The sequence below is a fragment of the Oncorhynchus tshawytscha genome, linkage group LG09 (assembly GCF_018296145.1).
Source record: "Oncorhynchus tshawytscha isolate Ot180627B linkage group LG09, Otsh_v2.0, whole genome shotgun sequence".
In the NCBI taxonomy this organism is placed as follows: domain Eukaryota; kingdom Metazoa; phylum Chordata; class Actinopteri; order Salmoniformes; family Salmonidae; genus Oncorhynchus; species Oncorhynchus tshawytscha.
The window spans coordinates 54,200,177-54,227,731 of record NC_056437.1 but is presented as its reverse complement, the minus strand read 5'-3'; the positions used below and the strand labels follow the sequence as shown (position 1 = coordinate 54,227,731).

The following is a 27,555-nucleotide window of genomic DNA, read 5'->3' as shown; positions in this document are numbered from 1 at the left end:
CATATTCACAAATGTACATTTTACTAACAAAAAAAACACATTTTCTTACTATACAAAAAGAAATTGAACTGTATTTTAAGACAATTAAATACTCTACTAATAAAAAAGCTGTTAGAATTATAAGTGTCTGTATGTCCCTTAAGGTCTTTGTGTAATGTGATATTGTACCCCCTAGCTCAATTGTCCATTGTATATAATCTATATATATTTGTGTTCCCTCATGTTCTCTCTGTATTGATTTGTTCTCAACAAAAAATAAAATAATAAAAACACTTTTGTAGGATTTCGCTCTAGGTTTTTCAAATTTATTTAAAAATTCAATTTCAAAGTTTCAGTAATACTGGAGCCAGGCCAGGGTTGACTCTTCACTCAGATGGTAGGAAAATAAGACCTTGCCTAAAATCGTATCAAAATCATTATTGTGTTTTTGTACTCCAGAGAAAGTAGTCTGTGTCCATATGCTGTAAAAGAGCCACTCGCTTATACTACATTTCCCAGAAGTCTGCATGGGCTGTCCCTTGCTGTAGTGTAGATGTCATCAGCCAAGTGCCGAAGCTGTTGGCGTGGGTTTTCTTGACAGATTATCAGTTTTTACCGTTTTCTGTATATTTCTATATCAAAATGACGGTACGTCGTGGCTACTTACTCCACTTGTGCATGTATGATGCTTTTCAGGTTTAATGCTAGTCATGTTATGCATAACTAGCCAACTACTTTGTTAGCTAGCACTTAGCTGCATTAGCATTAGCTAACTTGAACTAGCTTGCTAGCTAGCAGCTAACACGTTACTTAGAAAAGACGAAACTAGACACCGGGAAGAGACCTACGTCTGGCTATCTAGTTAAGACGCCTATTTGATGTTTAATAATAATAATAACAAATCTACATTTAAATTATACATTACATTAATTTTAGGAGCGGAAGGGAACAGCTAAGTTGGACTTCCTCAGAAAGATAGAAGAGGACATGCAGCAGAAATGGGAGAAGGAAAGAACGTTTGATTGTGATGCACCCACCACTATTGGGGAAAGCACCAAGTAAGTCTACTGGGACTGTTATTTTATGATCATCAACGCTCTATGTTAGTTTTCATGTCCTCATTTCCCAACCAATTTCTAATGGACCACCCTCTCCTTTGTAGCAAAAACAAATACTTTGTCACCTTCCCCTACCCTTACATGAATGGAAGGCTGCATCTTGGTCATACTTTCTGCCTTTCGAAGTGCGAGGTAAGATTTATATAGATTTGACTTACATTTAGCACTATAGGTCTTATGTTAAATATCCTCTGTGAAAGATTCATTTTACAATTTGCTGACATATCTGTCTTTTTATTTGTAGTTTGCTGTTGGTTTCCAACGCTTGAAAGGGAAGCAATGCCTATTTCCATTTGGGTTGCATTGTACAGGAATGCCAATCAAAGTGAGTTAATTTTAATCCCTTGTTTGCTGTGTACATTATACATGGTCATGGTTGGAAGTTAGACATTAAAATGTATTTTAATCCACAGGCCTGTGCAGACAAGCTGAAGAGAGAGATGGAGGTTTACGGCAACCCACCACAGTTTCCTTTAGAGGAGGAGGAGGAAGAAGAGGAGAAGCCCAAGTTTGCAGATGAGTTCATCATCAAGGACAAAGCTAAGGGCAAAAAGGTGAACTTTAGATTAAAATTTCAATTGATCCTCTGCGCTGCTCATATTCTTGGGGGAAATTGTTCCCATTCATACACCATGTAATCTCATTGTGATCTCTTGTGTGATCATCAGAGCAAAGCAGTGGCAAAGGCTGGAGGGTCAAAATTCCAGTGGGACATAATGAAGTCTCTGGGGTTGAGTGACATGGAGATAGTGCCGTTTGCAAACGCGGCGCACTGGCTGGAGTACTTCCCACCCATGACCGTGAAAGACCTGAAGATGATGGGTGTGAAGGTGAGTGATAATGTCTCGAGGCTGCCTGCTGGTTCGACTTAGGAGGCGCGCACACCTCCAACCGCTTCCGAGTATATTACTTGCTAATGTTCAGTCTTTGGATAACAAAGTTGATGAGCTTAGAGCAAGGATTTCTTTCCAGAGAGACATCGGGCCTGTAACATACTTTGTTAAATGGAAACATGGCTCTCTCGGGATACTCTGTCGGAGTCGGTGAAGCCAGCAGTATTCTCAATACATCGCGCAGAAAGGAATAAATATCTCTCTGGGATACGGAGGGGTGTATTTCATGATTAACAACTCATGGTGTAATTTTAGGAACATACAGGATCTCAAGTCCTTTTGTTCACTCGACGTAGAATACATCAATTAAATATCCACCTTATTATCTCCCAAGAGATTTCTCTGTCATTGCCACGGCCGTTTACATCCCACCTCAAGCCAATACCTCGACGGCCCTTAAGGAACTTCACTGGACTGACTTTATGTAAACTGGAAACCACATATCCTGAGGCTGCATTTATTATAGCTGGGGATTTTAATAAAGCAAATCTGAGGACTAGGCTGCCGAAATTCTATCAACATATCGACTGTACTACTCACGCTGCTAAGACTCTCTACCATTGCTTTTCAAACTTCCGGAATGATAAGAAGGTCCTCACCCATCCTCCTTTTGGGAAAATCTGACCACGACTCCATCTTGCTCCTCCCGTCCTATATGCAAAAACTCAAACAGTGCTTCGAACTATTCAACGCTTGTCTGACCAATCGGAATCCACGCTTCAGGATTGTTTTGATCACGTGAACTGGGATATGTTTTGGAAAGGTTGTGAGTATAATCTAGATGCATACACGGATACGGTGACTGAGTTTATAAGGCAGTATATAGGAAATGTAGTACCCACTGACTATTAAAACCTACCCTAACCTAACCATGGATAGATGTTAGCATTCGCAAACCACCGCATTTAACCATAGCAAGGTGACTGTTTTTATTCTGCCATATTACCAGTGTAGTTATTCACTCCGCCAGGCAATCAAACAAGTTAAACCTCAGTATAGAGACAAAGTGGAGTCGCAATTCAACGGCTCAGACACGAGACGTATGTGGCAGGGACTACAGACAATCATGATGGACTACAAAAGGAAAACCAGCCATATCGCGGAGACCGACGTCTTGCTTCTGGACAGGCAACCGCAAGGCTATCCAGAGGGTGGTGTGGTCTGCCAAACATATTACCGGGGGCAAACTACCCGCCCTCCAGGACACTTTCAGCACCCAATGTCACAGGAAGGCCAAAAAGATCATCAAGGACATCAACCACCCAAGCCACTTCCTGTTCATCCCGCTATCACCCAGAAGGCCAGGTCAGTACAGGTGCATCAAAGATGGGGACCGAGAGACTGAAAGAAGCTGTTTATCTCAAGGCCGTCAGACTGTTAAACAGCCATCATTAGCACATTAGAGGATGTTGCCTATAGGCATAGACTTGAAATATCTGGCCACTTTAAGGAATGGAACACTTTAATGTTTACATATCTGGCATTACTCATCTCATATGTATTTACTGTATTGTGGACTATGTTAGTCAGATTTGGGTATATGTTGAGTAATTTGTTAGATATTACTGCACTGTCAGAGCTAGAAGCACAAGCATTTCGCCACACCCGCAATAACATCTGACAATCGTGTATGTGACCAATACAATTTGATTTAATGACAAGAAACCAGTAAACTGAGCTTGATTCTTGTATGCAGTACCATGAATCCTGATGTTAAAGGGTAGGGAGCAAAAACGTAACATATGGATTTGTATTAGTATATATATATTCAAGTTATAACTCATTTATTTTTCAAGTAATTACATTAAACCGATCAGAATGCCGATGTCATGCCGGAAAATGTTTTTCCGTGGAGTGGGTAATATGGACTGCCTTGCAAGCCAGCCTATTCCCTATACTGTGAACTCTTAACATAAATAACTTAAAATGTGTAACTTCAAATTAAACAATCGTTTGCAGTGATTACTACTGGTTTCAATAAAATGTTCAGGCAACTTACAAGCAAATACTTTATGAATTTGTTACAAATCAGCTTGTAAGGTTGCGAGCCAACTTGCCTGCTAACGTTAGCCCTACCAGCCAGTTGAGTCAGCCAGTTGCTATCAACACCTAGCTTACAGATGCAATAAAGTAAACCAAAGTTTGGGAAATGCATAACGCCATCTAACCAGTTATCAAGTAATGTTATATACAGTTGCCTTAGCCAGCCAGCTAAAGTTAGATATTTTTGCCTAGCCAGCTAACTAGCCTAGCTAGCCAACCACCATGGTCGATATAGCTACGTAATAAGCCAGAAATCAACACCAACTAGTCTAGCAGAGGCAGGATCCCACAGAACACACAAAAGCCAGCCGATATAAAGTAGAGACTTACCGATTGACGGCTGAGTTAGGAGCGAGGCGCTTCAGAGCAAGAGACTGCTTCACTGGTCGAGGGAGAGTCAACTAATCCAATAGCGATATAGTGTGGTAAATCCAAGTAGATAGATTCCAGGGGCAATAATACATAGGAAGAACGGGTTGAAAAATTGACCAAACAAATTGGGGGATGAAAAAGAAGTCCAGACAAGGTACTAAACAGTTCAATCAGGCAGGAATGATTTGCCAGAGGCAAGCCTGTTGCTGGTACAGGAGAAGTCAGAGCAACCCAGACTAGAAAAGCAGAGCAGGATCATCCGTCCCCCACGTGGGGAATCTGGCTGTTTTAAGTCAAATTGTGATTGGTGAATTGTAGCTCACCACTACCAATACTCAGTCTGCATGGCTAATAGTTAACGTTAGCCAGCTCAAGTTAGCTAACGCCGAGTAGATTCTCCATATGATGAGAGTACATTGTGGGTAGTTTAGAAGATATATCCTGAAATAAGTTAATAAATATGTAAAATCATAACTGTTTGGAGTTATAGGTAACCAGATCGTGACCAATGTTCCCTTTATTTTGTAACTAAGCAAATTTCACGTCTCCTGGGCACTAACTTGAACAACTTGTCCTTCAGACAAGGTGACTGAAAATGTTGTTTGATGCAAGAAACCACTTTCAAAATAAAATAGATAATTATTCCCATACCATTATCAGAATCTCAAATTATGCTACACTCTGCCTATTGGCTACTTAGCTTATTGAAGCCTGTCTCAAAATACAACACTGCCCCTTTTAAAACAAAAGAAACAGCTCTTTACCTGACTCGCTTTTCAAAGATGTTTAGAAATGTACACATTTTGGCCTCCCGAGTGGCGCAGCAGTCTAAGTCACTTACAGATCCTGGTTTGATACCGGGCAGTGTTGCAGCCGGCCGCGAACGGGAGATCCATGAGGCGACGCAAAATTGGCACAGCGTCGTCCGGGTTAGTGAAGGGTTTGACCGGCCGGGGTGTCCTTGTCCCATCGCGCTCTACCGTCTCCACTGGCGGGCCAAGCGCATGCACTCTTGACACAGTCACCAGGTGTTTCCTCCGACACATTGGTGTGGCTGGCTTCCAGGTTAAGTGAGCATTGTGTCAAGAGGCAGTGCGGCTTGGTGGGGTCGTGTTTCAGAGGATGCATGGCACTTGACCTTCGCCTCTCCCGAGTCCGTGCGGGAGTTGCATTGATGGGTCAACTGGATACCACGAAATTGGGGTGGAAAAAGGGGATACAAGAATAAAATGCATGCACCCATTTTATGCTCTTGAAGGACGCAATCACTCCCCTATTGCTGACTACAAATGATCTATAACTGGGCTAATACCTCAATAACTGGATAGAATATGTTCAAAATGTGCACACGCGACTACATGCAGCTCTCGCTTTGATATCACAACAAGCGCATCTACTCACGACCGCTAATGCTGTCAACACAGTCCAGTTCAAAATAAACGGCACAGATCCATATCTGATAATGGTCTATTTTTATTTTTATTTATTTATTTTACCTTTTATTTAACCAGGTAGGCAAGTTGAGAACAAGTTCTCATTTACAATTGCGACCTGGCCAAGATAAAGCAAAGCAGTTCGACAGATACAACGACATGGAGTAAAACAAACATACAGTCAATAATACAGTATAAACAAGTCTATATACAATGTGAGCAAATGAGGTGAGAAGGGAGGTAAAGGCAAAAAAGGCCATGGTGGCAAAGTAAATACAATATAGCAAGTAAAACACTGGAATGGTAGTTTTGCAATGGAAGAATGTGCAAAGTAGAAATAAAAATAATGGGGTGCAAAGGAGCAAAATAAATAAATAAATTCAAATTAAATACAGTTGGGAAAGAGGTAGTTATTTGGGCTAAATTATAGGTGGGCTATGTACAGGTGCAGTAATCTGTGAGCTGCTCTGACAGTTGGTGCTTAAAGCTAGTGAGGGAGATAAGTGTTTCCAGTTTCAGAGATTTTTGTAGTTCGTTCCAGTCATTGGCAGCAGAGAACTGTAAGGAGAGGCGGCCAAAGAAAGAATTGGTTTTGGGGGTGACTAACTAGAGAGATATACCTGCTGGAGCGTGTGCTACAGGTGGGAGATGCTATGATTTGCATCTAGGCCTACTGCATCTCTGATAGTTTATGCCGCACCGGTCTGTGTCGAGTCCGGGCTGAGTCGTGCGTGTTAATGCAATAGAATCCTACTTCGATGCTTTTTGCCTACAACAAAATCTCTTGCATTGTTCATTTTGGTATGTTGCATTGAAAGTGGGTAATACTGCGTTGATTAGATCACAATTGCCGCAGTTAAGGGAAACGTTCATAGTGCTAACAGGGAAAACTAGAACAGTGGTCACCAACCTTTTCTGAATCAGTGTAAGCCTAATCTAAAGCTCAGATTCTTTTTAAACATGAGTTAAATGTAAGCCTATGCAAAGTTAACCAATTAAAAACAGTACTGTAGCAATGACATCCATGTATGACTATTTGAAAGTTAAATGTGTGGTTGTCAAGTTAAGATTCAGACCTAAATGTACAGATCAACAACCATTACTTCACTTTGAAAGTATTTCAGGTGCTGTCCAGGTTCTTAAGCATAATTATATCACAGGTGGACTGGCGACGCTCCTTCATCACAACCGATGTCAACCCGTTCTACGACTCCTTCGTGAGGTGGCAGTTCATCACCCTGAAAGAGAGGAAGAAAATCAAGTTTGGTAAAAGGTATGTTTAGAACTTGGAAAGGTTTATTATAACCTTGCAATGTGTAAACCTTGTAGCATTATTACATAGAATGTAAATCAAACTTTTTGCAGGTATACCATCTACTCTCCAAAAGATGGACAGCCATGTATGGACCATGACAGGCAGACTGGAGAGGTGAGATTTTCTTGCCACTTACATGAACTTTTATTCATCACATGCTTTGGAAAAAACAGGTAACAATGAAATGCTTACTTTACGGGCCCTTTCCAACAATGCAGAGAGAAAGAAAATGGAGAAATAATAATAATAAATGCACAATGAGTAGTGATAACTTGGCTATATACACGGGGTACCAGTACTGAGTCGATATGCAGGAGTATGAAGTAATTGATTTAGGTAAGTACATAAACTTGGAATAAAGTGACAGATAATAAACAGTAGCAGCAGTGTATCTGATGAGTCAAAGTTAGTGGAAAAGGTGTCAGTGCAGATAGTCCATGTAGCTATTTGGTTAATTTTTTTGTAGACTTATGGCTTGGGGGTAGAAGATTTTCAGGGTCATGTTGGTTCTAGACTTGCTGTACCAGTGGGAACAGGTTATGACTTGGGTCGCTGGAGTTTGACAATTTTTAGGGCCTTCCTCTGACACTGCATGGTATAGATGGATGGCAGGAACATAATCTCAATGAGGTTTTGTCCCTCTGTTGTGTAGCTGCAGCTCTATAATCACCTTTTTACATTCTAGGGAGTTGGACCACAGGAGTATACCCTCATCAAGATGAAGGTTGTAGAGCCCTACCCTGCAAAACTAAGGTACTGTATGTAGCAGACTAGACATAGTGTTTTTTTTAGCATGACCTACATTGTCATTGATATGATATACAATCAACTTTGTCACATTTTAGACCTAGCAGTTTGGCCTGATAGCAGGTAACATTTGTTGCTGGTTGGGGAAAGACTACCATCCACCTTCTGCAAATACTCTTCTGAAAACTGTTACCCTCAGTGGCCTTAAAGGAAAGAACATCTTCTTGGTGGCAGCTACTCTCAGACCAGAGACCATGTTTGGCCAGACTAACTGCTGGGTCCATCCTGACATCAAGTACATAGCCTTTGAGATGGCCTGTGGAGACGTGTTCATTAGCACGAGGAGGTCAGCTAGGAACATGTCTTACCAAGGCTTCACCAAGGAGAACGGCAAGGTTACAGTGATCATGGATGTTCTGGGAAAGGTGTGCACATTTAAATTACATCCTTATGTTTAAGTGTCTGCACACACATTTACACAATAATGTACGTTAAATAGCCTGAGTTCCCTCTGACACACGCACGCACCTTTTGCCACAGTTTGACCACACACACTCACATAGTGGTAAATGTCTTTTTACCTTCTCTGTAGGATATTCTTGGATGTGCTCTTAGTGCCCCGCTGTCGTCTTACCGGACCATCTATGCCCTGCCCATGCTTACCATCAAGGAGGACAAAGGTATTGGAATAAAGTATTGAGAATGCTCCAAATACCGCTTTTTAACTGCATCCATCCTGTCTCTGCTAGAGCACATTGAGACGGCTTGAGGCAGTCCTCCTTTTGAAGAGCTAAAGTGAAGGAGACATAAGTCATTGTAGAGCACAGTGAACATTGCTGAAATGGACCACAGAGATTACTTTTTATTAGGGGGTAGATCAGCTTTAATATTACAGATAGATTGTGGCTTCCATCAATGTAATTGCCTGCATCATTTCCAATCCCCCATATTTTATTGATAAATATTTTTTATGTGTCTTTATTATATTCCCCCAACACTACCACCCCTCCCTTAATTGAAGTAAACTAATGGAGAACAACACTTACACTTCTAAGTGCATTCGGGAAGTATTCAGACCCCATGACTTTTTCCACATTTTGTTACAGCCTTATTCTAAAATGGATTAAATTGTTCCCCCCCCTCAATCTACACACGATACCTCATAACGACAAAGATTCTCGAGTCTACAACGCTCCAAGGTGGCATAGCAGTTCAGACGTCTTTTGTCCTCGTCTTGTCCTGTATATATATATATATATATTTACAACTTTTTTTCACATACATTTTATTTTTATTTTCCATCAACTCATCTTCAAAACACTCTCCTGCAACCCGCCTCACCAATTTATATTTATAAAAAAGTATTATTTACCTCAAATCTGTAATCCTCCAAGAAGCTAGCCAGAAACTCCAAGAAGCTAGCCTGAAACTAGCCAGAAGCTAGCCCAGAAGCTAATCCAGAAGCTAGTTCAGAAGCTAGTTAGCTCCTTTACTGGTAAATCGTTAGTATTCAGCTAACCACGGTTTGTGGTCATCAGCTATCCTTTAGCTCGAAAATCTATCGCCAGTTCTGTACGGCGCAGCGCGGCTCGGAACGGAACATACCGGACCAATTTTTCTCTCCATGTCCCTGGATTTCGACTGCTCTCTGGACATTCATACCCGGATCTCACAGCTAGCTAGCTGCTATCCGTGTGACTATCGGCCTTCGTCGATTCCGGAGCAAACATCAATTATTCCGGAGCTAGCCAGCTCCGTCAATCACTCCTGAGTTCCATCAATCACTCCTAGGCTGCAGTCACCTATCCGGACCCGTTTTACTGCCTATGCGGAGCCCCACCGGGCCTTCACAACTGGACTGCCGACGTTATCTACCCGAAGGAGATCCGGCTGGCTCCTCCGTCGCGACGTTACCTGAACGCCCATCTGCGGCCTGCTAACCGTTAGCTGTCTTACCGGCTGCTATCTGAATAGACAATCGGACAATTTATTTATTTGTATTATTATTATGTTTTCTTCTTGGGCCTCTATAACTATATCTATTGTTTTTATTTTTGTTGTTGTTGTGTGATTTGGATTAATCCCCTCTACCACACGGAACCCCACTAATCTACTGACGGAAAGCAAGAGGTGGCTAACAACAGACCTCCATCCTATGCTAGCTTGCTACCGATGGCCTGGCTAGCTGTCTAAATCACCAACCAACCTCTCCACTCACTGGACCCTTTTGATCACTCGACTAAGCATGCCTCTCCTTAATGTCAATATGTCTTGTCCATTGCTGTTCTGGTTAGTGTTTATTGGCTTATTTCACTGTAGAGACTCTAGTCCTGCTCACTATACCTTATCCAACCGATTAGTTCCACCACCCACACATGCAATGACATCTCCTGGTTTCAATGATGTTTCTAGAGACAATATCTCTCTCTTCATCACTCAATACCTAGGTTTACCTCCACTGTATTCACATCCTACCATACATTTGTCTGTACATTATACCTTGATGCTATTTTATCGCCCCCAGAAACCTCCTTTTACTCTATGTTCCAGACGTTCTAGACGACCAATTCTCATAGCTTTTAGCCGTACCCTTATTCTACTCCTCCTATGTTCCTCTGGCGATGTAGAGGTGAATCCAGGCCCTGCAGTGCCTAGCTCCACTCCTATTCCCCAGGCGCTCTCTTTTGATGACTTCTGTGACCGTAATAGCCTTGGTTTCATGCATGTTAACATTAGAAGCCTCCTCCCTAAGTTTGTTCTATTCACTGCTTTAGCATACTCAGCCAACCCGGATGTTCTAGCTGTGTCTGAATCCTGGCTTAGGAAGACCACCAAAAATTCAGAAATTTTAATTCCAAACTACAACATTTTCAGACAAGATAGAACTGCCAAAGGGGGCGGTGTTGCAATCTACTGCAAAGATAGCCTGCAGAGTTCTGTCCTACTATCCAGGTCTGTACCCAAACAATTTGAACTTCCACTTTTAAAAATCCACCTCTCTAAAAACAAGTCTCTCACCGTTGCCACCTGCTATAGACCACCCTCTGCCCCCAGCTGTGCTCTGGACACCATATGTGAACTGATTGCCCCCCATCTATCTTCAGAGTTCGTGCTGCTAGGTGACCTAAACTGGAACATGCTTAACACCCCAGCCATCCTACAATCTAAACTTGATGCCCTCAATCTCACACAAATTATCAATGAACCTACCAGGTACCTCCCCAAAGCCTTAAACACGGGCACCCTCATAGATATCATCCTAACCAACTTCCCCTCTAAATACACCTCTGCTGTCTTCAACCAAGATCTCAGCGATCACTGCCTCATTGCCTGCATCCGTAATGGGTCAGCGGTCAAACGACCTCCACTCATCACTGTAAAACGCTCCCTGAAACACTTCTGCGAGCAGGCCTTTCTAATCGACCTGGCCGGGGTATCCTGGAAGGATATTGATCTCATCCCGTCAGTAGAGGATGCCTGGATATTTTTTTTAAAATGCCTTCCTAACCATCTTAAATAAACATGCCCCATTCAAGAAATTTAGAACCAGGAACAGATATAGCCCTTGGTTCTCCCCAGACCTGACTGCCCTTAACCAACACAAAAACATCCTATGGCGTTCTGCATTAGCATCGAACAGCCCCCGTGATATGCAGCTGTTCAGGGAAGCTAGAAACCATTATACACAGGCAGTTAGAAAAGCCAAGGCTAGCTTTTTCAAGCAGAAATTTGCTTCCTGCAACACTAACTCAAAAAGTTCTGGGACACTGTAAAGTCCATGGAGAATAAGAACACCTCCTCCCAGCTGACCACTGCACTGAAGATAGGAAACACTGTCACCAATGATAAATCCACCATAATTGAGAATTTCAATAAGCATTTTTCTACGGCTGGCCATGCTTTCCACCTGGCTACTCCTACCCCGGACAACAGCACTGCACCCCCAACAGCAACTCGCCCAAGCCTTCCCCATTTCTCCTTCTCCCAAATCCATTCAGCTGATGTTCTGAAAGAGCTGCAAAATCTGGACCCCTACAAATCAGCCGGGCTAGACAATCTGGACCCTTTCTTTCTAAAATTATCTGCCGAAATTGTTGCCACCCCTATTACTAGCCTGTTCAACCTCTCTTTCGTGTCGTCTGAGATTCCCAAAGATTGGAAAGCAGCTGCGGTCATCCCCTCTTCAAAGGGGGTGACTCTTGACCCAAACTGCTACAGACCTATATCTATCCTACCGTGCCTTTCTAAGGTCTTCGAAAGCCAAGTCAACAAACAGATTACCGACCATTTCGAATCTCACCATACCTTCTCTGCTATGCAATCTGGTTTCAGAGCTGGTCATGGGTGCACCTCAGCCACGCTCAAGGTCCTAAACGATATCTTAACTGCCATCGATAAGAAACATTACTGTGCAGCCGTATTCATTGATCTGGCCAAGGCTTTCGACTCTGTCAATCACCACATCCTCATCGGCAGACTCGACAGCCTTGGTTTCTCAAATAATTGCCTCGCCTGGTTCACCAACTACTTCTCTGATAGAGTTCAGTGTGTCAAATCGGAGGGTCTGCTGTCCGGACCTCTGGCAGTCTCTATGGGGGTGCCACAGGGTTCAATTCTTGGACCGACTCTCTTCTCTGTATACATCGATGAGGTCGCTCTTGCTGCTGGTGAGTCCCTGATCCACCTCTACGCAGACGACACCATTCTGTATACTTCCGGCCCTTCTTTGGACACTGTGTTAACAACCCTCCAGGCAAGCTTCAATGCCATACAACTCTCCTTCCGTGGCCTCCAATTGCTCTTAAATACAAGTAAAACTAAATGCATGCTCTTCAACCGATCGCTACCTGCACCTACCAGCCTGTCCAACATAACTACTCTGGACGGCTCTGACTTAGAATACGTGGACAACTACAAATACTTAGGTGTCTGGTTAGACTGTAAACTCTCCTTCCAGACCCATATCAAACATCTCCAATCCAAAGTTAAATCTAGAATTGGCTTCCTATTTCGCAACAAAGCATCCTTCACTCATGCTGCCAAACATACCCTTGTAAAACTGACCATCCTACCAGTCCTCGACTTTGGCGATGTCATTTACAAAATAGCCTCCAATACCCTACCCAACAAATTGGATGCAGTCTATCACAGTGCAATCCGTTTTATCACCAAAGCCCCATATACTACCCACCATTGCGACCTGTACGCTCTCGTTGGCTGGCCCTCGCTTCATACTCGTCGCCAAACCCACTGGCTCCATGTCATCTACAAGACCCTGCTAGGTAAAGTCCCCCTTATCTCAGCTCGCTGGTCACCATAGCATCTCCCACCTGTAGCACACGCTCCAGCAGGTATATCTCTCTAGTCACCCCCAAAACCAATTCTTTCTTTGGCCGCCTCTCCTTCCAGTTCTCTGCTGCCAATGACTGGAACGAACTACAAAAATCTCTGAAACTGGAAACACTTATCTCCCTCACTAGCTTTAAGCACCAACTGTCAGAGCAGCTCACAGATTACTGCACCTGTACATAGCCCACCTATAATTTAGCCCAAACAACTACCTCTTTCCCAACTGTATTTAATTTTAATTTATTTATTTATTTTGCTCCTTTGCACCCCATTATTTTTATTTCTACTTTGCACATTCTTCCATTGCAAAACTACCATTCCAGTGTTTTACTTGCTATATTGTATTTACTTTGCCACCATGGCCTTTTTTGCCTTTACCTCCCTTCTCACCTCATTTGCTCACATTGTATATAGACTTGTTTATACTGTATTATTGACTGTATGTTTGTTTTACTCCATGTGTAACTCTGTGTCGTTGTATCTGTCGAACTGCTTTGCTTTATCTTGGCCAGGTCGCAATTGTAAATGAGAACTTGTTCTCAACTTGCCTACCTGGTTAAATAAAGGTAAAATAAATAAAATAAATAAAAAGCAAAAAGTGGTTTAGACATTTTTGATAAATTATAACAAATAAATCATATCACATGTAAGTATTCAGACCCTTTACTCAGTACTTTGTTACAATCAGATCATATGTTATTGGTCAAAAAAACTGGTATAGCAGATGTTATTGCGGGAGTAGCTAAATGCTTGTTTCTAGCTCTGACTGCATTAATATCTAACAATTTCACAACATACACACATCTAAGTAAATGGAATTTAGAATGGAATTAAGAATATATATGGATGAGCAATGTCAGAGCGGCATAGACTAAGATACAGTAGATAGTATAGAATACAGTATAAATATGAGATGAGTAATGCAAGATATGTAAACATGATTAAAATGACTAGTGTTCCATTTTATTAAAGTGGCCAGTGATTAAGTCTATGTATGTAGGCAGCAGCATCTATGTGCTAGTGGTGGCTATTTAAGTCTTATGGTCTTGAGATGGATAGAAGCTGGACGGGGAGCGTCGCTGCACAGCTATTTTCAGATCTCCGGAGATCAGGTTCAAGTCCAGACTCTGGCTAGGCCACTCAAGGACATTGAGAGACTTGTCCTGAAGCCAATCTGGTGTTGTCTTGGCTGTGTGCTTAGGGTTGTTGTCCCTTTGGAAGGTGAACCTTTGCTCAAGTCTGAGGTCCTGAGCGCTCTGGAGCAGGTTTTCATCAAGGATTTCTCTGTACTTTGCTCCGTTCATCTTTTCCTTCGATCCTGACTAGTTTCCCAGTCCCTGCCGCTGAAATACATCCCCATAGCATGATGCTGCCACCACCATGCTTCACCGTAGGGATGGTGCCAGGTGTCCTCCAGACGTGACGCTTGACTTTCAGGCCAAAGAGTTCAATCTTGGTTTCATCAGACCAGAGAATCTTGTTTCTCATGGCCTGAGAGCACTTTCGGCTCCTTTTGGCAAACTCCAAGCAGGCTGTCATGTGCGTTTTACTGAGGAGTGGCTTCCGTCTGGTCACTCTACCATAAATGCCTGATTGATGGACTGCTGCAGCGATGGTTGTCCTTCTGGAAGGTTCTCCCATCACCACAGAGGAGCTCTGGGTTCTTGGTCACCTCCCTGACCATGGCCCTTCTCCCCCAATTGCTCCGTTTGGTCGGGCGGCCAGCTCTAGGAAGAGTCTTGGAGGTTCTAAACTTCTTCCATTTAAGAATGATGGAAGCCACTGTGTTCTTGGGGGACCTTCAATGCTGCAGACATTTTTTGGGACCCTTCCCCAGATCTGTGCCTTGACACAATCCTGTCTCGGAGCTCTACTGACAATTCCTTCGACCTCATGGCTTCGTTTTTGCTCTGACATGCACTGTCAACTGTGGGAACTTGTATAGACAGTTGTGTACCTTCCCAAATCATGACCAATCAATTGAATTTACCACAGGTGGACTCCAATGTAGTTGTAGAAACATCTCAAGGATGATCAATGGAAACAACATGCACCTGAGCTCAATTTAGTCTCTTTGCAAAGAGTCTGAATACTTGTGTTAATGTTTTATTTTTTAATACATTTGCAAAAAAAATTCTCAACCTTTTTTCTAGTTGTAATTATGGGTGTTGTGTGTAGATTTAGGGGACTTTTTTTTTTTTGTTGATCCATTTTGGAATAAGGCTGTAACGTAACCAAATGTGGAAGAAGTCACGGGGTCTGAATATTTTCCGACTGCACAGTAATATGCATTTTACGGACACAGTATATTTTACAATAGGTATCTTTTTGTTTTTAGTCCCATTATTCAGCTCCCCTCAACCCCCTCCCATCAATCTGTGAACACCATCCATTTTATTTTTAGATTAAATTGTTTTACTCTGCTGTGATGTTTCACACAAGTTCTGAACCTTTCTATTATCATTGTTTCTACAGATTGTAAATTAAAGAGATTTTTTTGCTAAGAGTATTATATTATTGATCGATTGACTAGGACTTTTAAAGTCAACCAACCAGTGCGATTTGCAGCGTTGGTTCCGGGTAATGTTGCAATTTTTCAGCCATTACTGAACCTGCGAACAAAGAAAATCTACATATTTTGGTAAATTGAAAAATGCTAAATTTTGAATCCAGTGTTGTTTTGTGTATCAGTTCATCGCTATATGGCACAGCAGTGACATTTTTTTGTCCTTTTTAAACTGGTCTACTTTTTTGTTTATCAAACATTTCTTTAACCAATTTTGGTCTTGAATGCAGGGCCGACAGACAAGTTGTGACTTACTGATGTACACCTGATGGGATGCTGCACTATTAGTCATTACAATTAATAATTTTGGTCTGCTGTGCTCCAGGCGTTTACATCTGCATCAAAAATGGTGTGGCTCTATTGAAATATCAGAAAGCAGATATCTATGGCTTTGTTCGCTCTAATGCGCATCATCCTGTGTTTGATAGAAAAGGCAATGACTACCTCAGAGGACATAGCAGGGGCATGTCTTGTGGTTTGTAGATGTTAGTTTTGTTTGTCATGTGACCCTGGTCTACTTCTTTTGTGACCCCCAGGCACTGGAATTGTCACCAGCGTACCGTCCGACGCACCTGATGACATCGCTGCCCTCAGGGATATCAAAAAGAAACAGGTGACACTAACTGTACAAAACTGTGCCCGTTTGTGGCTACTGGTCTATTTTAGTTAACCTATGCATTGCAAAATGTGTTTTTGTTATTGATGTAATTGGAGATCACTTGGATTCCTCTTATAGGCCCTGAGAGAGAAATATGGTATCGAAGACAAGATGGTCCTACCTTTTGAGCCGGTAAGCTTAAGTCACACTGACACCCTCGCCTTGCCTCTCACGTCCTTTATCCGGTCCCTAAATGATCAGACAGTGCAGTGTGTGCCTACTATTCACTGCTGCCCTACTCCTCCAGGTGCCTATCATTGAGATCCCTGGCTATGGGAACCTGTCTGCTCCTCTGGTGTGTGACGAGTTGAAGATCCAGAGCCAGAATGACCGTGAGAAGCTGGCAGAGGCCAAGGAGAAGGTTTACCTCAAGGGGTACTATGAAGGAGTGAGTCCTAATGGCTACACAACATCTCGACTATGCATACGTATAATACAATGCAGCTTTATTTATCCCCATAGAACAGTTCAGGATACTGGGGGCTATAGATGTGCATCAGAGTTGTTCAACAACATACAATGGTATATGAAAAATCAACATCCACATGTTCTTCAGATCATGCTGGTTGAAGGCTACAAGGGCCAAAAGGTCCAGGATGTCAAGAAACCCATCCAGACGATGATGGTGGAGAAGGTACCCTGGTTGAAATCAATTATTTGATACCAATCTATTTATTGCGTTTCTGTTTATTTTCTTCAACTATGTTTACAATGTGGTGCTGTATGCTACTGTTGGTTCTTTCTCTGACCTGTATGATGTGTTTGATACGGTTCTTTATGTGTCTCTGTTTTCTAACTGGGATCTCTACCAATGTTCCCAGGGCCAAGCTTTGATCTACATGGAGCCAGAGAAGCAGGTGATGTCACGCTCTTCAGACGAGTGTGTGGTGGCACTATGCGACCAGTGGTGAGTATGGGAGCCTGAAAATACTCCCTGATTTCTGGTAGTTTTTCCTGTTTATTCACTGATAGCAATGGTGAAACGGCGCGATGTTCAGTGTGGATCCAAGGCTACCTGACAGCATAGACAAGTATCTAAGGGTAATTATTAGGGAAACTCTAAACTGAACATTTCTGAGCTGAATTCCTAAATTATGTGGTGTCCGTCTGACAGGTATCTGGATTATGGAGACAAAGAGTGGAAACAGCAAGCCATGGAATGCCTGAAGCCACTGGAGACGTGAGTCATTCCGCTGTTCTTTCGCTCAACTGCCCCAGCTCCCTCCAGTGACAATACCACTGCTAACACTTGTTAAAGCAATGTGTCAGTGTGTTGACGATTTTGTTGGTCAAACTGTGCTTCCTGTATATGTTTGACTCTTTAGGTTCTGTGACGAGACAAGGAAGAACTTTGAGGCCACTCTGGACTGGCTCCAGGAGCACGCCTGCTCTCGTACCTACGGACTGGGTGAGGAGGGTGACGGGAGTTAGTTTGTCACAACACAGCGGATTCTGTGCAGAACCAGGAGGTTTTACTGACCATGTGACCTTACAACTCTGGGCCTAGTTATAGCTATAAAATACAGTCTATAACTAGACCCCATAGAGTCACATTGTCAGAAAACATTCTGGGACCTCTCACGTCCAGAGCATCTTTTGAGACCATCAGTAACCGTTCAGAGCCTTTTTGGAATTTGCAAGGACTTAAGATGGTGTCAAAATACCCACAATAAGGAAGCATGTTTTCGTAGGTCATGTGCCATACTGCAGGAAGGACACGTTTCACATGCTTAATGATCAGTTATCCATTTCATTGGTGGACCCAGCATGCTAAGCCATAGTAATCATATGATAATCATATCCCTTACTGTTCACATTCACTGTTTGATTGTTGTTGTTTTTTGTACGGTGTGATTGTTGCCATAGGTACAAGGTTGCCATGGGACCAGCAGTGGCTGATCGAGTCCCTATCTGACTCCACCATTTACATGGCCTACTACACCGTGGCTCACTTCCTCCAGGGGGGAGTGCTCAATGGACAGGGACCCTCTCCTCTAGGGATCAAGTATGCGCCACTCGACTCTCACGAGGTTGTCTTATTTAGCGGCGATAGGCATCTGTAGATGCAGACGGAAGATATTGCAGCATGTTCAGATGTCCTTTTAAACATATTGCAATGGAGAAAGTTTGTATTTTAGTAGTTGGAGATGTACTGTTTTGCACATGTATTCCGTTTCGAAGAAGAAGATAAATGCGCTGTGCCAGATTTTTAAATCCCTATTTGGTTATGGATACAGTGCTATTGGAGCCACTACATAATCTGAGTCTGTGCCTGCACTCTCTCTCTCTGTAAGGCCAGAGCAGATGACCAGGGAGGTGTGGGACTTCATCTTCTTCAAGAGCTCTCCCTTCCCCAAGACGGACATCCCCAAGGAGCACCTGCAGAGGCTGAGGAGGGAGTTTGAGTACTGGTACCCCGTGGATGCCCGTGTGTCTGGGAAGGACCTGGTGCCCAACCACCTATCCTACTACCTGTACAACCACGTGGCCATGTGGCCCAATGACAGGTGAGACGTACCACCTTCCTGTCTCTGCCTGCCTCTCTCTGGTTCTAGGGCTGCTGCAGGGGTACAAGTCCGGTATTCCTCCTAATTAATATAATAGTTTAAACGTTTAAACGTTTACATGCTTTGTTAGAATAACGTAGCCTTACGTAGAGGAATTTGAAGTTTGAAATGAAGAGACCATGGTAGCCACAACCATTCAAAAAAGTAGTTTTTGTTTGTTTTTGAATTTTTACCCCTTTTTCTCCCCAATTTCGTGGTATCCAATTGTTTAGTAGCTACTATCTTGTCTCATCGCTACAACTCCCGTACGGGCTCGGGAGAGACGAAGGTTGAAAGTCATGCGTCCTCCGATACACAACCCAACCAAGCCGCACTGCTTCTTAACATAGCGCACATCCAACCCGGAAGCCAGCCGCACCAATGTGTCGGAGGAAACACCGTGCACCTGGCAACCTTGGTTAGCGTGCACTGCGCCCGGCCCGTCACAGGAGTCGCTGGTGCGCGATGAGACAAGGACATCCCTACCAGCCAAGCCCTCCATAACCCGGACAACGCTGGGCCAATTGTGCGTCGCCCCACGGATCTCCCGGTCGCGGCCGGTTACGACAGAGCCTGGGCGCGAACCCAGAGTCTCTGATGGCACAGCTGGCGCTGCAGTACAGTGCCCTTAACCACTGCGCCGCCCAGGAGGCCCAAAAAAAGTAGTTTTAAGGGTAATGTAAAAAAAAGTAACTGGTGCACATTGTTATAAACTTATCGTTATCGTGATAATTCAGTACATTTATCATGATATGGATTCTTGCCCATATCGCCCAGCTTTAAGCCTAATGGCAATTCACTGCAGGGTCTAATCAGTTATGGGTTTGACGCCTTGCCGATTGTATGGAATGTAAGACAATCCCTCCAGAGAGCCCCATGATTTTCAAGGAGATTATCTTTGTGTACACAGCGGAAAATGGCCGCAGGCAGTCCGAGCCAATGGTCACCTGTTATTGAACTCTGAAAAGGTGCGTTTATTTCCTTCTCAAATTGATTTTGTTAACTGCAATGAACTCTCCTTTTTCTGTCTCCTGCTCTGGCATGATGGGAGCGGTGTGTTTGTCTTAAGACGTCAGTGTCTTACACAAAAAGCGTGTGTTTTTTGTGTGATCCTCCTAACGATCTGTGTTTGTATTCATCAGATGTCTAAATCCACGGGCAATTTCCTCACTCTGAGTGAAGCCATCGCCAAGTTCTCTGCTGACGGTAAGCATTCCAGACTCTTACCACAATGCTTCCTAATTGCTAGGAAGCTTGATGAGAGGAGCAGTCATTTATTTCCGGAAGTCGTTAGCATAATCAATTAGTTGTCGTTTACTTCTCAATGTTCCTTCTGTTTCTCCTCTGATGGGAGGGTGGCTAGCTTTATTTGAGGAACAGAAGGGGGAGCAGAGCAGTGGGATAGCTTCTCCTGCCTTCCTTTTGATCTCCTCTTCCTACTTGGAGAATAGAAATCAATGCCATCTGTCCCAGAGTGGTGATGGGAGATGAATAATTTTGAGATGATGCCATGCCTGTGGCGGAGTGCTTCGTTCTGATTATTTATGTAGAAGTTGGACTGCCTAAATACACTGCACTCTTCACATACTTTTGTAGTAGACAGGAGAGGATGGAGGGGAATTGTTTTGAAGCTCATTGTTATTATGCATCATTTAACAAATTGATCGGACTCAGCTTTTTTTGTGTCAAAGTGCCGCTGTAATAGTGTGTTTAACACTCAGGGAACGCACACAGTCTTACCATGTTGTGTGTGTGTGTGCGCCCTGAGTGTTAAACAGTGCCGCTGTAATAGTGTGTTTGTGTTTAACACTCAGGGAACGCACACAGTCTTACCATGTTGTGTGTGTGTGTGTGCGCCCTGAGTGTTAAACAATCTTACCATGTGTGTGTGTGCCTTTGCCCAGGGATGCGCATGGCCCTGGCTGACGCGGGAGACACAGTGGAAGACGCTAACTTTGTGGAGGCCATGGCCGACGCTGGCATCCTGCGCCTCTACACCTGGGTGGAGTGGGTCAAGGAGATGATAGCCAATCAGAACAACCTGAGGACCGGGCCAGCCGACACCTTCAACGACCGCGTGTTCGGCAGGTACAGTCCAATGAGACACAAATTTGTGTGGATTCGTCATCCAAACTCCAACTAATTGATCTCTAGCATAGTTCTAAGACTTGTTGACTTATTTCCCCCTGTTCAGTGACATGAATGCAGGCATCATGAAGACCGAGCAGCACTATCAGAGGATGATGTACAAGGAGGCGTTGAAGAGCGGCTTCTTTGAGTTCCAGGTAACAAGCTGACATCTGTCAGTGTTTGGGCTGTGTGCAGCATTCCCAATCACCAGTGATGAGACCCTAAACTGTGTGTGTGTCCTGGCAGGCAGCCAAGGATAAGTACAGGGAGCTGGCCATCGAGGGGATGCACCGGGACCTGGTGTTCCAGTTCATTGAGAAGCAGACCCTGCTGCTGGCCCCCATCTGCCCACACCTCTGTGAACACACCTGGGGTCTCATGGGCAAGGTAAGGGGGACAGGGCTCACAATATGACAACCTCTAAAGGCCATACATCCATATCAGAACCTTGTCGGGATGAAAGGCTATACTTTGTTTCCGAATAACAACACATTTTTAATAGGTTACGCATGTCCGACTGTAACTATTTTCTATACAATTTCCCCTTTCACAGTCCAGTTACGTTTGGCTTTTAAAAAAGGATGTAGGATCAGCTTTCCCTACTGAAGTTGGAACTGCAACCCCCTCCCCCAAAAAGGTTGTGGTCATAAATATTGCCATAATACCCCCTCCTCTCTCCCCAGACTGGCTCTCTGATGAAAGCATTGTGGCCAGTGGCAGGTCCAGTAGACGAGGTGCTGATGCGCTCTTCTCAGTACGTCATGGAGACAGCACATGACCTAAGAATACGTCTCAAGGCCTACCTGGCACCCCCCAAGAGCAAGGTAAGACCTATAGCTACCTGGCACCCCACTAAGAGCAAGGTAAGACCTATAGCTAGCTACCTGGCACCCCACTAAGAGCAAGGTAAGACCTATAGCTAGCTACATACCTGGCACCCCACTAAGTGCAAGGTAAGACCTATAGCTAGCTACATACCTTGCACCCCACTAAGAGCAAGGTAAGACCTATAGCTAGCTACATACCTTGCACCCCACTAAGAGCAAGGTAAGACCTATAGCTAGCTACCTTGCACCCCACTAAGAGCAAGGTAAGACTTATAGCTAGCTACCTGGCACCCCACTAAGAGCAAGGTAAGACCTATAGCTACCTGGCACCCCACTAAGAGCAAGGTCACATTAACGCTCTGCCAAGGTGCAGAGAGATCTGGGCACACAGCCAATAGGGAACTAGCCATTTTATTGCAATGACAATACATTTGTACCAGTACCACAGTAATACCGTGAGTGAATATTAATGTGTGCTTTATGGAGCTGAACTAAGTTTTGAAATGCACTTTTGTGGTTCATGTTTGAATAGTCTAATTGTTAAATGAGACACAATAGTCCTGCAGAATCTTCTCCCTTTCACAGAGCACATTGAGCCAGAAAACAAGTCACTTAATTAAACCATGACAATACCAGCCTTGGCTACAGGCAAATCCCACTGAGTTGTGCAGCCATTCCCCAATAGTGACATGTTAGATCTCATTGTTTTAGTAATGTTCTCACAGCACTGCAGAGACCAATGAGCTCTCACTCTCAAATGGATACAGTCCTAGACAGATGTTAAAATGTCAGGTTCCATCACCATCGTCAGGTTATCCTGTGTAGTATTCCGTTTTAGTGACATGCGTGTATGGCGGAGCGCTATATAGTCATAGCTTCTAGCATGTTGGTTTTATTTTTCAACCTTGTCTACATTTTGACATTCCATTAGTAAGTGCCTGGAGGCAGCAGGGAGCACAGATCTTATAATTCATATATAGTTCTAGCTATATCTAATTCTTTGGCAAAGGAGAATATTATTAACAACTTGAAGCTCTCGCTTTCATACATTTTATTCATGTTGTCCTTTTAAAAAATGTTTTTGTATTTTTTTTAACAACACTTGAATTTGTATACTCAATCGGAAATTACCCATACGTTTCAATCGCACTATATAGCTGAACTTCCGCGACACGGATTGAATCGTGACCATCAGTGAGAACAGCTCTACTTCAGAGACCATTAGAGTAGCTGTAGCATCCTGCCATGGGGACTAGACATATTTAATGTGTGGCTCACACACACCCTCCACTACTCATCTAAGAAGGGGGGGGGGTGACCGTGAAGGCAAAGTGTCTAGCATGGTGACTGGAAGAGACGACAGCTGTCATGTAAAATGAGTTCACGGATGCCCGGCTCCACTTGGCACAGAGACTAGTTCACACAGTAGCTTTTAGAGCGGGATAATGACTACTGCCGATAGGTTTCAGCAGAGGGTGATCTTGTATAACGGAGTAGAGTAGGCCTGGCAGCATTAACTAGAGTGACTTTTCTCAGTCATGTCATGTTAACCCAGGCGGTGTGATAATGGATGTCAGGCTGGATCAGGACTGCCTGCTCTGATGCGCATCGCAGCCAGGGTAATGCTACTGCTGTTGTTTAATAAGACTGGAACAGTACTAGCAGACTGGCTGAGCTCTCCGTTTTCCGTCTCTGTCTGTGTCCCTCCCCTCAACAGAAGGGTGACGTGAAGCCCACGGCCAAGCCCTCCCACTGCACTATCTACGTGGCAAAGACGTACCCCTCTTGGCAGCACAGCGCCCTCTCGCTGTTGGGAAAACACTACAAGGCAAGTACCAACCCCCAGGAATTTGCCTGATGGGGAATCATACAAGGCAGACCGAGAGAATCTGGGGGAAAGAATCCACTGAACCTGACTCAACTAGGTTTTTAACCTGAGTCCCAAAGGACACCCTATTTCCTATGTAGTGCACTACTTTTTACCAGGGCTCATAGGCTGGGTCCTATAGGTTTCTGGTCAAAAGTAGTGCACTGTATAGGGAATAGGGTGCCATTTGTGAGACATCCTAAGTCTGTTTAGAAATAGATAGTTATAAAATGTGAGTTCAAGCTGTTCCCTCCTGTTGTTTTGGGGTGGAGTTGCAACAGAATGGAGAGACCCTACTGTGAGCTGTGATCTGCCCAGAGGCAGAGTATGTCATTCTGCTGACAACCTGGAATCCCCTTGATGATAGACTCTGACACTCTCCCCCCCTGTACGTGTGTGTGTGTTCTTCCCTGTGTGTGTGTTCAGAGCAACAAGGGCGCTCTGCCTGATAACAAGGTCATTGCCATGGAGCTTGGCGCCCTGCCGGAGCTCAAAAAGTACATGAAGAGAATGATGCCATTCGTGGCCATGATCAAGGTGAGGCTGAGGACAGGAGGGTTGGCCCTTTTCTGCTCCCCCAGGGCCCTGATCTGTGGTGGGGTGGGGGGGGTCTCACTATAACGGGGTTCTCAGCTGACCTCTGCCAGGCTCTGCATTCTCACAAGGAGACTAATAAAAATAAACATCTCTCTGTACAGTTATTAAGCACATTGAGGACAAGATTCCCTTCATTAAATCAATTGTATTCATACAGGGGCAGCACAATAGTGATTTGCTAGCCTTACTCAGTGGTTCAGAGCTCAGCATGGTGTATTGCTAGAGGTATGGCTGTGCCAAAGTGATCAAACAAACAAAGTCTTCCAAGCCAGATGATTGCCTGTGTTAACTGTAAAACCGTGCGGTGTGTCAAATAAACGGATGTGAACACGAGTGCTTTAAGGCCAACTGCTGTGTGTTGTGTTCCTCAGGAAAACCTGGAAAAGAATGGCGCCAGGGTTCTGGACCTGGAACTGGAGTTTGACGAGCGAGCCGTGCTGCTGGAGAACCTAGTTTATCTGACTAACTCTTTGGAGGTACACCAAACACTCTTCCCTCACTTTCTCCCAGCACTGCACGTTTCATGGAATATGTTGTGGAGGACAGACTCCACAACCTGATGTTCGTTCTCTAACTCTTAGCCCCCTGGTCATCACCAAAACAAGTGTATACATCCATCAAGCTGTTGTTTTTAAACATCACTCGTTCCTGTTGACTTCTCTTTTTTAGTTTGCCTGTTCATTTATCCCTCACCTCGAGGGTGGAATGCAGCTATTTTGTATCTGCTTACAAGCACTGCTGTCCATACAGCCCTATGTGTTTTATCAATCTAACCTATTTCCCACCTCATTCATTATCCAAGCTAATTCCCTACTAGTGAAGTGTACTTTATTAGTACTGTATTGACCAGAGTGATTCAGCCAGCCCCCTTTTATTTAGAGGCTATTGACACACAAAGATCTAGTTTGTAATCCCCTCTGTAGCCAGTCTCAATTATACTGAAACGACAACAGTTGCCTTGAATGTGCAATCAGGGTAACTTTGCTGCAGCGCCAATCGCATCAGGATTTCAGGCCAATGCCAACGCTCTTTTATTTGCACTCCACCTGTTCACCACAGTATGAATTCACAATGCCTCAAACACACTCTGCATGTCACACTGGCTACTGTGCTAATCGTTTCTCCCTCAATCTTTCTCATTCTCTCTCTTGCTCTCTCGCTCTCCTCTTTTCATCCCCAGCTTGATCAGATAGATGTGGTATTCGCATCAGAGGCAGATGACAAAATAAAGGAGGACTGTTGCCCAGGGAAACCGTTCAGTGTCTTCAGATCCGAAGTAAATCCTACCACTATTTCTGCTTGATTAGCCCTCCACACAGATTTTTGCATCATTCTAGTTGCATCATTATAGTGTTGAGACATCTTTTTATTTTTAGACCTTTCATCATTTTTTCTTAAACCACAATGTGCACTTCAACATTTTTGACAGCCATGGTAAATAATTCCTTGACACCAAAACATGTGATTTATGACAACATGCATATGTATGTCTGTATAATGATTTGAACACTTCGTGAATGATGCATTTAGTTCAGACCAGTGAGCTGTGTGTTTGTCCCCTAGCCCGGAGTAGCAGTGTCCCTGCTCAACCCCCAGCCATCCAACGGTCTCTTCACCACCACTATTGACATCCGACAGGGCGACAGCAGAGACAGCATCATCCGGAGACTATCCAAAGTCAACAGATTCATTAAAGGTATGTTATTAAACCCCTAAAGACCTTGCGACTTCACTGCTTTCCTATTGATACCGTGTAATTGAACCATATTTTATCAAGGTTTGTTAATAGCCTGCCCTGGGCTATTGCTGTTTCCTTGAGTTCACTTTTAAAGTAAACTTTACTGAGAGTATACATTGTTCTTTTAGATGTACTAATTGTTTAAGTCTAGTAGTAATTAGATGAGTACCGTGCTCTTAGTTTCTGTACAGTAACTCCTGATCATACAATTAGCAGAATGTTGTTATTTTAGGTTGCTGTTCAACACGTCCCTTATGTCCTGTAGACCTGACTGAAGTGAAGCATTTACATTGTCCTCCTGTCCCCTTGCAGACCTGTCCAAAGTGAAGCTGATGCGCTTTGAGGACCCTGTCCTGGGGCCTCGCCGGGTGCCCATCCTGGGGAGGGAGGAGCAGGGCAAGCTACCTATCTCTGACAAGTCGTCCTTCAGCATCAGCCTGGCTGACAGGAAGGTCCTTATGACAGACAATGGCCTCAGCGTAGACATAGGAGACACCCTGGTGTACCTGGTACAATAGAGCACAGGTCTTGGGTCTGTTTCAATACTTTTACAATGCTTCCATCCTTGAGGAAACCACTGGTCTTACAAGGGCTACTCTAGTCTCAAAGATATCAGTAATTACCTCAAGGAAGGTAGGAAGGATGCATGTTAAAAAGCATTTGAACAGGGCCCTGCTCTCTGTGTAGGGGTGAGGGACTGAACAGCAGGAGGCTGTAACAGAATGACAAGACAGCATTTTTCTGCTGTAGATGTTACTATGTGCTCTGACATACACAGCTCTGTGGAGTACAGCCAGGAAGTAGTCTTGCCTTTACCATTTCTATTCAAGTGGTTAAAAAAAAATAGAATGTACTCGTGTCTTGTCCTCCCATCGTATACGAAATGCAATTATGTTGTTTCAGCGATTCAGTGTCTGTCATGATGTTTTAAAGAATGGACGAAAGAGTAATTGTACAAGGTGACGTGAATTTTCCGAAAATAAATACATCTTTAACGTATTTGGGTGGTGCATTTCTTTATTTTCATTCATGTTGGGATATATGTCCCGTATTATGGTCACATTGAGCTCCCTCTGCAGTGGTCCTCTAGGTCAGGGTTTCCCAAACTTGGTCCTGCCCCCACTCCCCCAGGTGCACGTTTTTGTTTTTTGCCCTAGCACTACACATCTGATTCAAATATCCAATTCCAAAAACCACAACGTGCAACGAGTTTGGGAAACCCTGCTCTAGGTTGCCAGTTGGGTGGGATGCTCACATGACCAACCTAGAAAACACAACAATGAATAAATGGAAAAACATCTAATGGACTGAAGTCAATCCACTGGCAGTGTGAGCACAGCTAATTAGATCCCCTTTGGAAATCAGTCATGTAGTTGA

The 27,555-nt window shown here is 43.8% G+C and overlaps 1 protein-coding gene across 1 annotated transcript; it reads left to right on the top strand.

Moving 5' to 3' along the window:
- The first annotated feature begins 467 nt into the window (after nt 1-467).
- LOC112258130 (leucine--tRNA ligase, cytoplasmic-like) lies at nt 468-27,177 on the top strand. Its single transcript, XM_024432270.2, has 32 exons — nt 468-627; nt 916-1,037; nt 1,142-1,229; nt 1,342-1,422; nt 1,511-1,651; nt 1,766-1,927; nt 6,999-7,111; nt 7,204-7,267; nt 7,839-7,906; nt 8,100-8,325; nt 8,493-8,580; nt 16,352-16,428; nt 16,552-16,605; nt 16,721-16,861; nt 17,030-17,107; nt 17,295-17,380; nt 17,588-17,653; nt 17,799-17,881; nt 18,340-18,478; nt 18,768-18,980; nt 19,930-19,987; nt 20,162-20,225; nt 20,924-21,107; nt 21,214-21,304; nt 21,396-21,536; nt 21,833-21,973; nt 23,694-23,804; nt 24,270-24,380; nt 24,812-24,916; nt 25,621-25,716; nt 26,004-26,136; nt 26,491-27,177. The coding sequence occupies exons 1-32, from the start codon at nt 622-624 to the stop codon at nt 26,694-26,696; spliced, it is 3,537 nt and encodes a 1,178-aa protein (XP_024288038.1). The 5' UTR covers nt 468-621; the 3' UTR covers nt 26,697-27,177.
- Nucleotides 27,178-27,555: the final 378 nt, after the last annotated feature.

Excerpts from the sequence above, each read along its gene's own strand:
- LOC112258130 (XM_024432270.2), top strand. Across the intron at positions 7,907-8,099 it reads CCCTACCCTGCAAAACTAAG|TGGCCTTAAAGGAAAGAACA; the intron begins GTACTGTATGTA and ends TGTTACCCTCAG. Across the intron at positions 24,381-24,811 it reads CATTCGTGGCCATGATCAAG|GAAAACCTGGAAAAGAATGG; the intron begins GTGAGGCTGAGG and ends TGTGTTCCTCAG.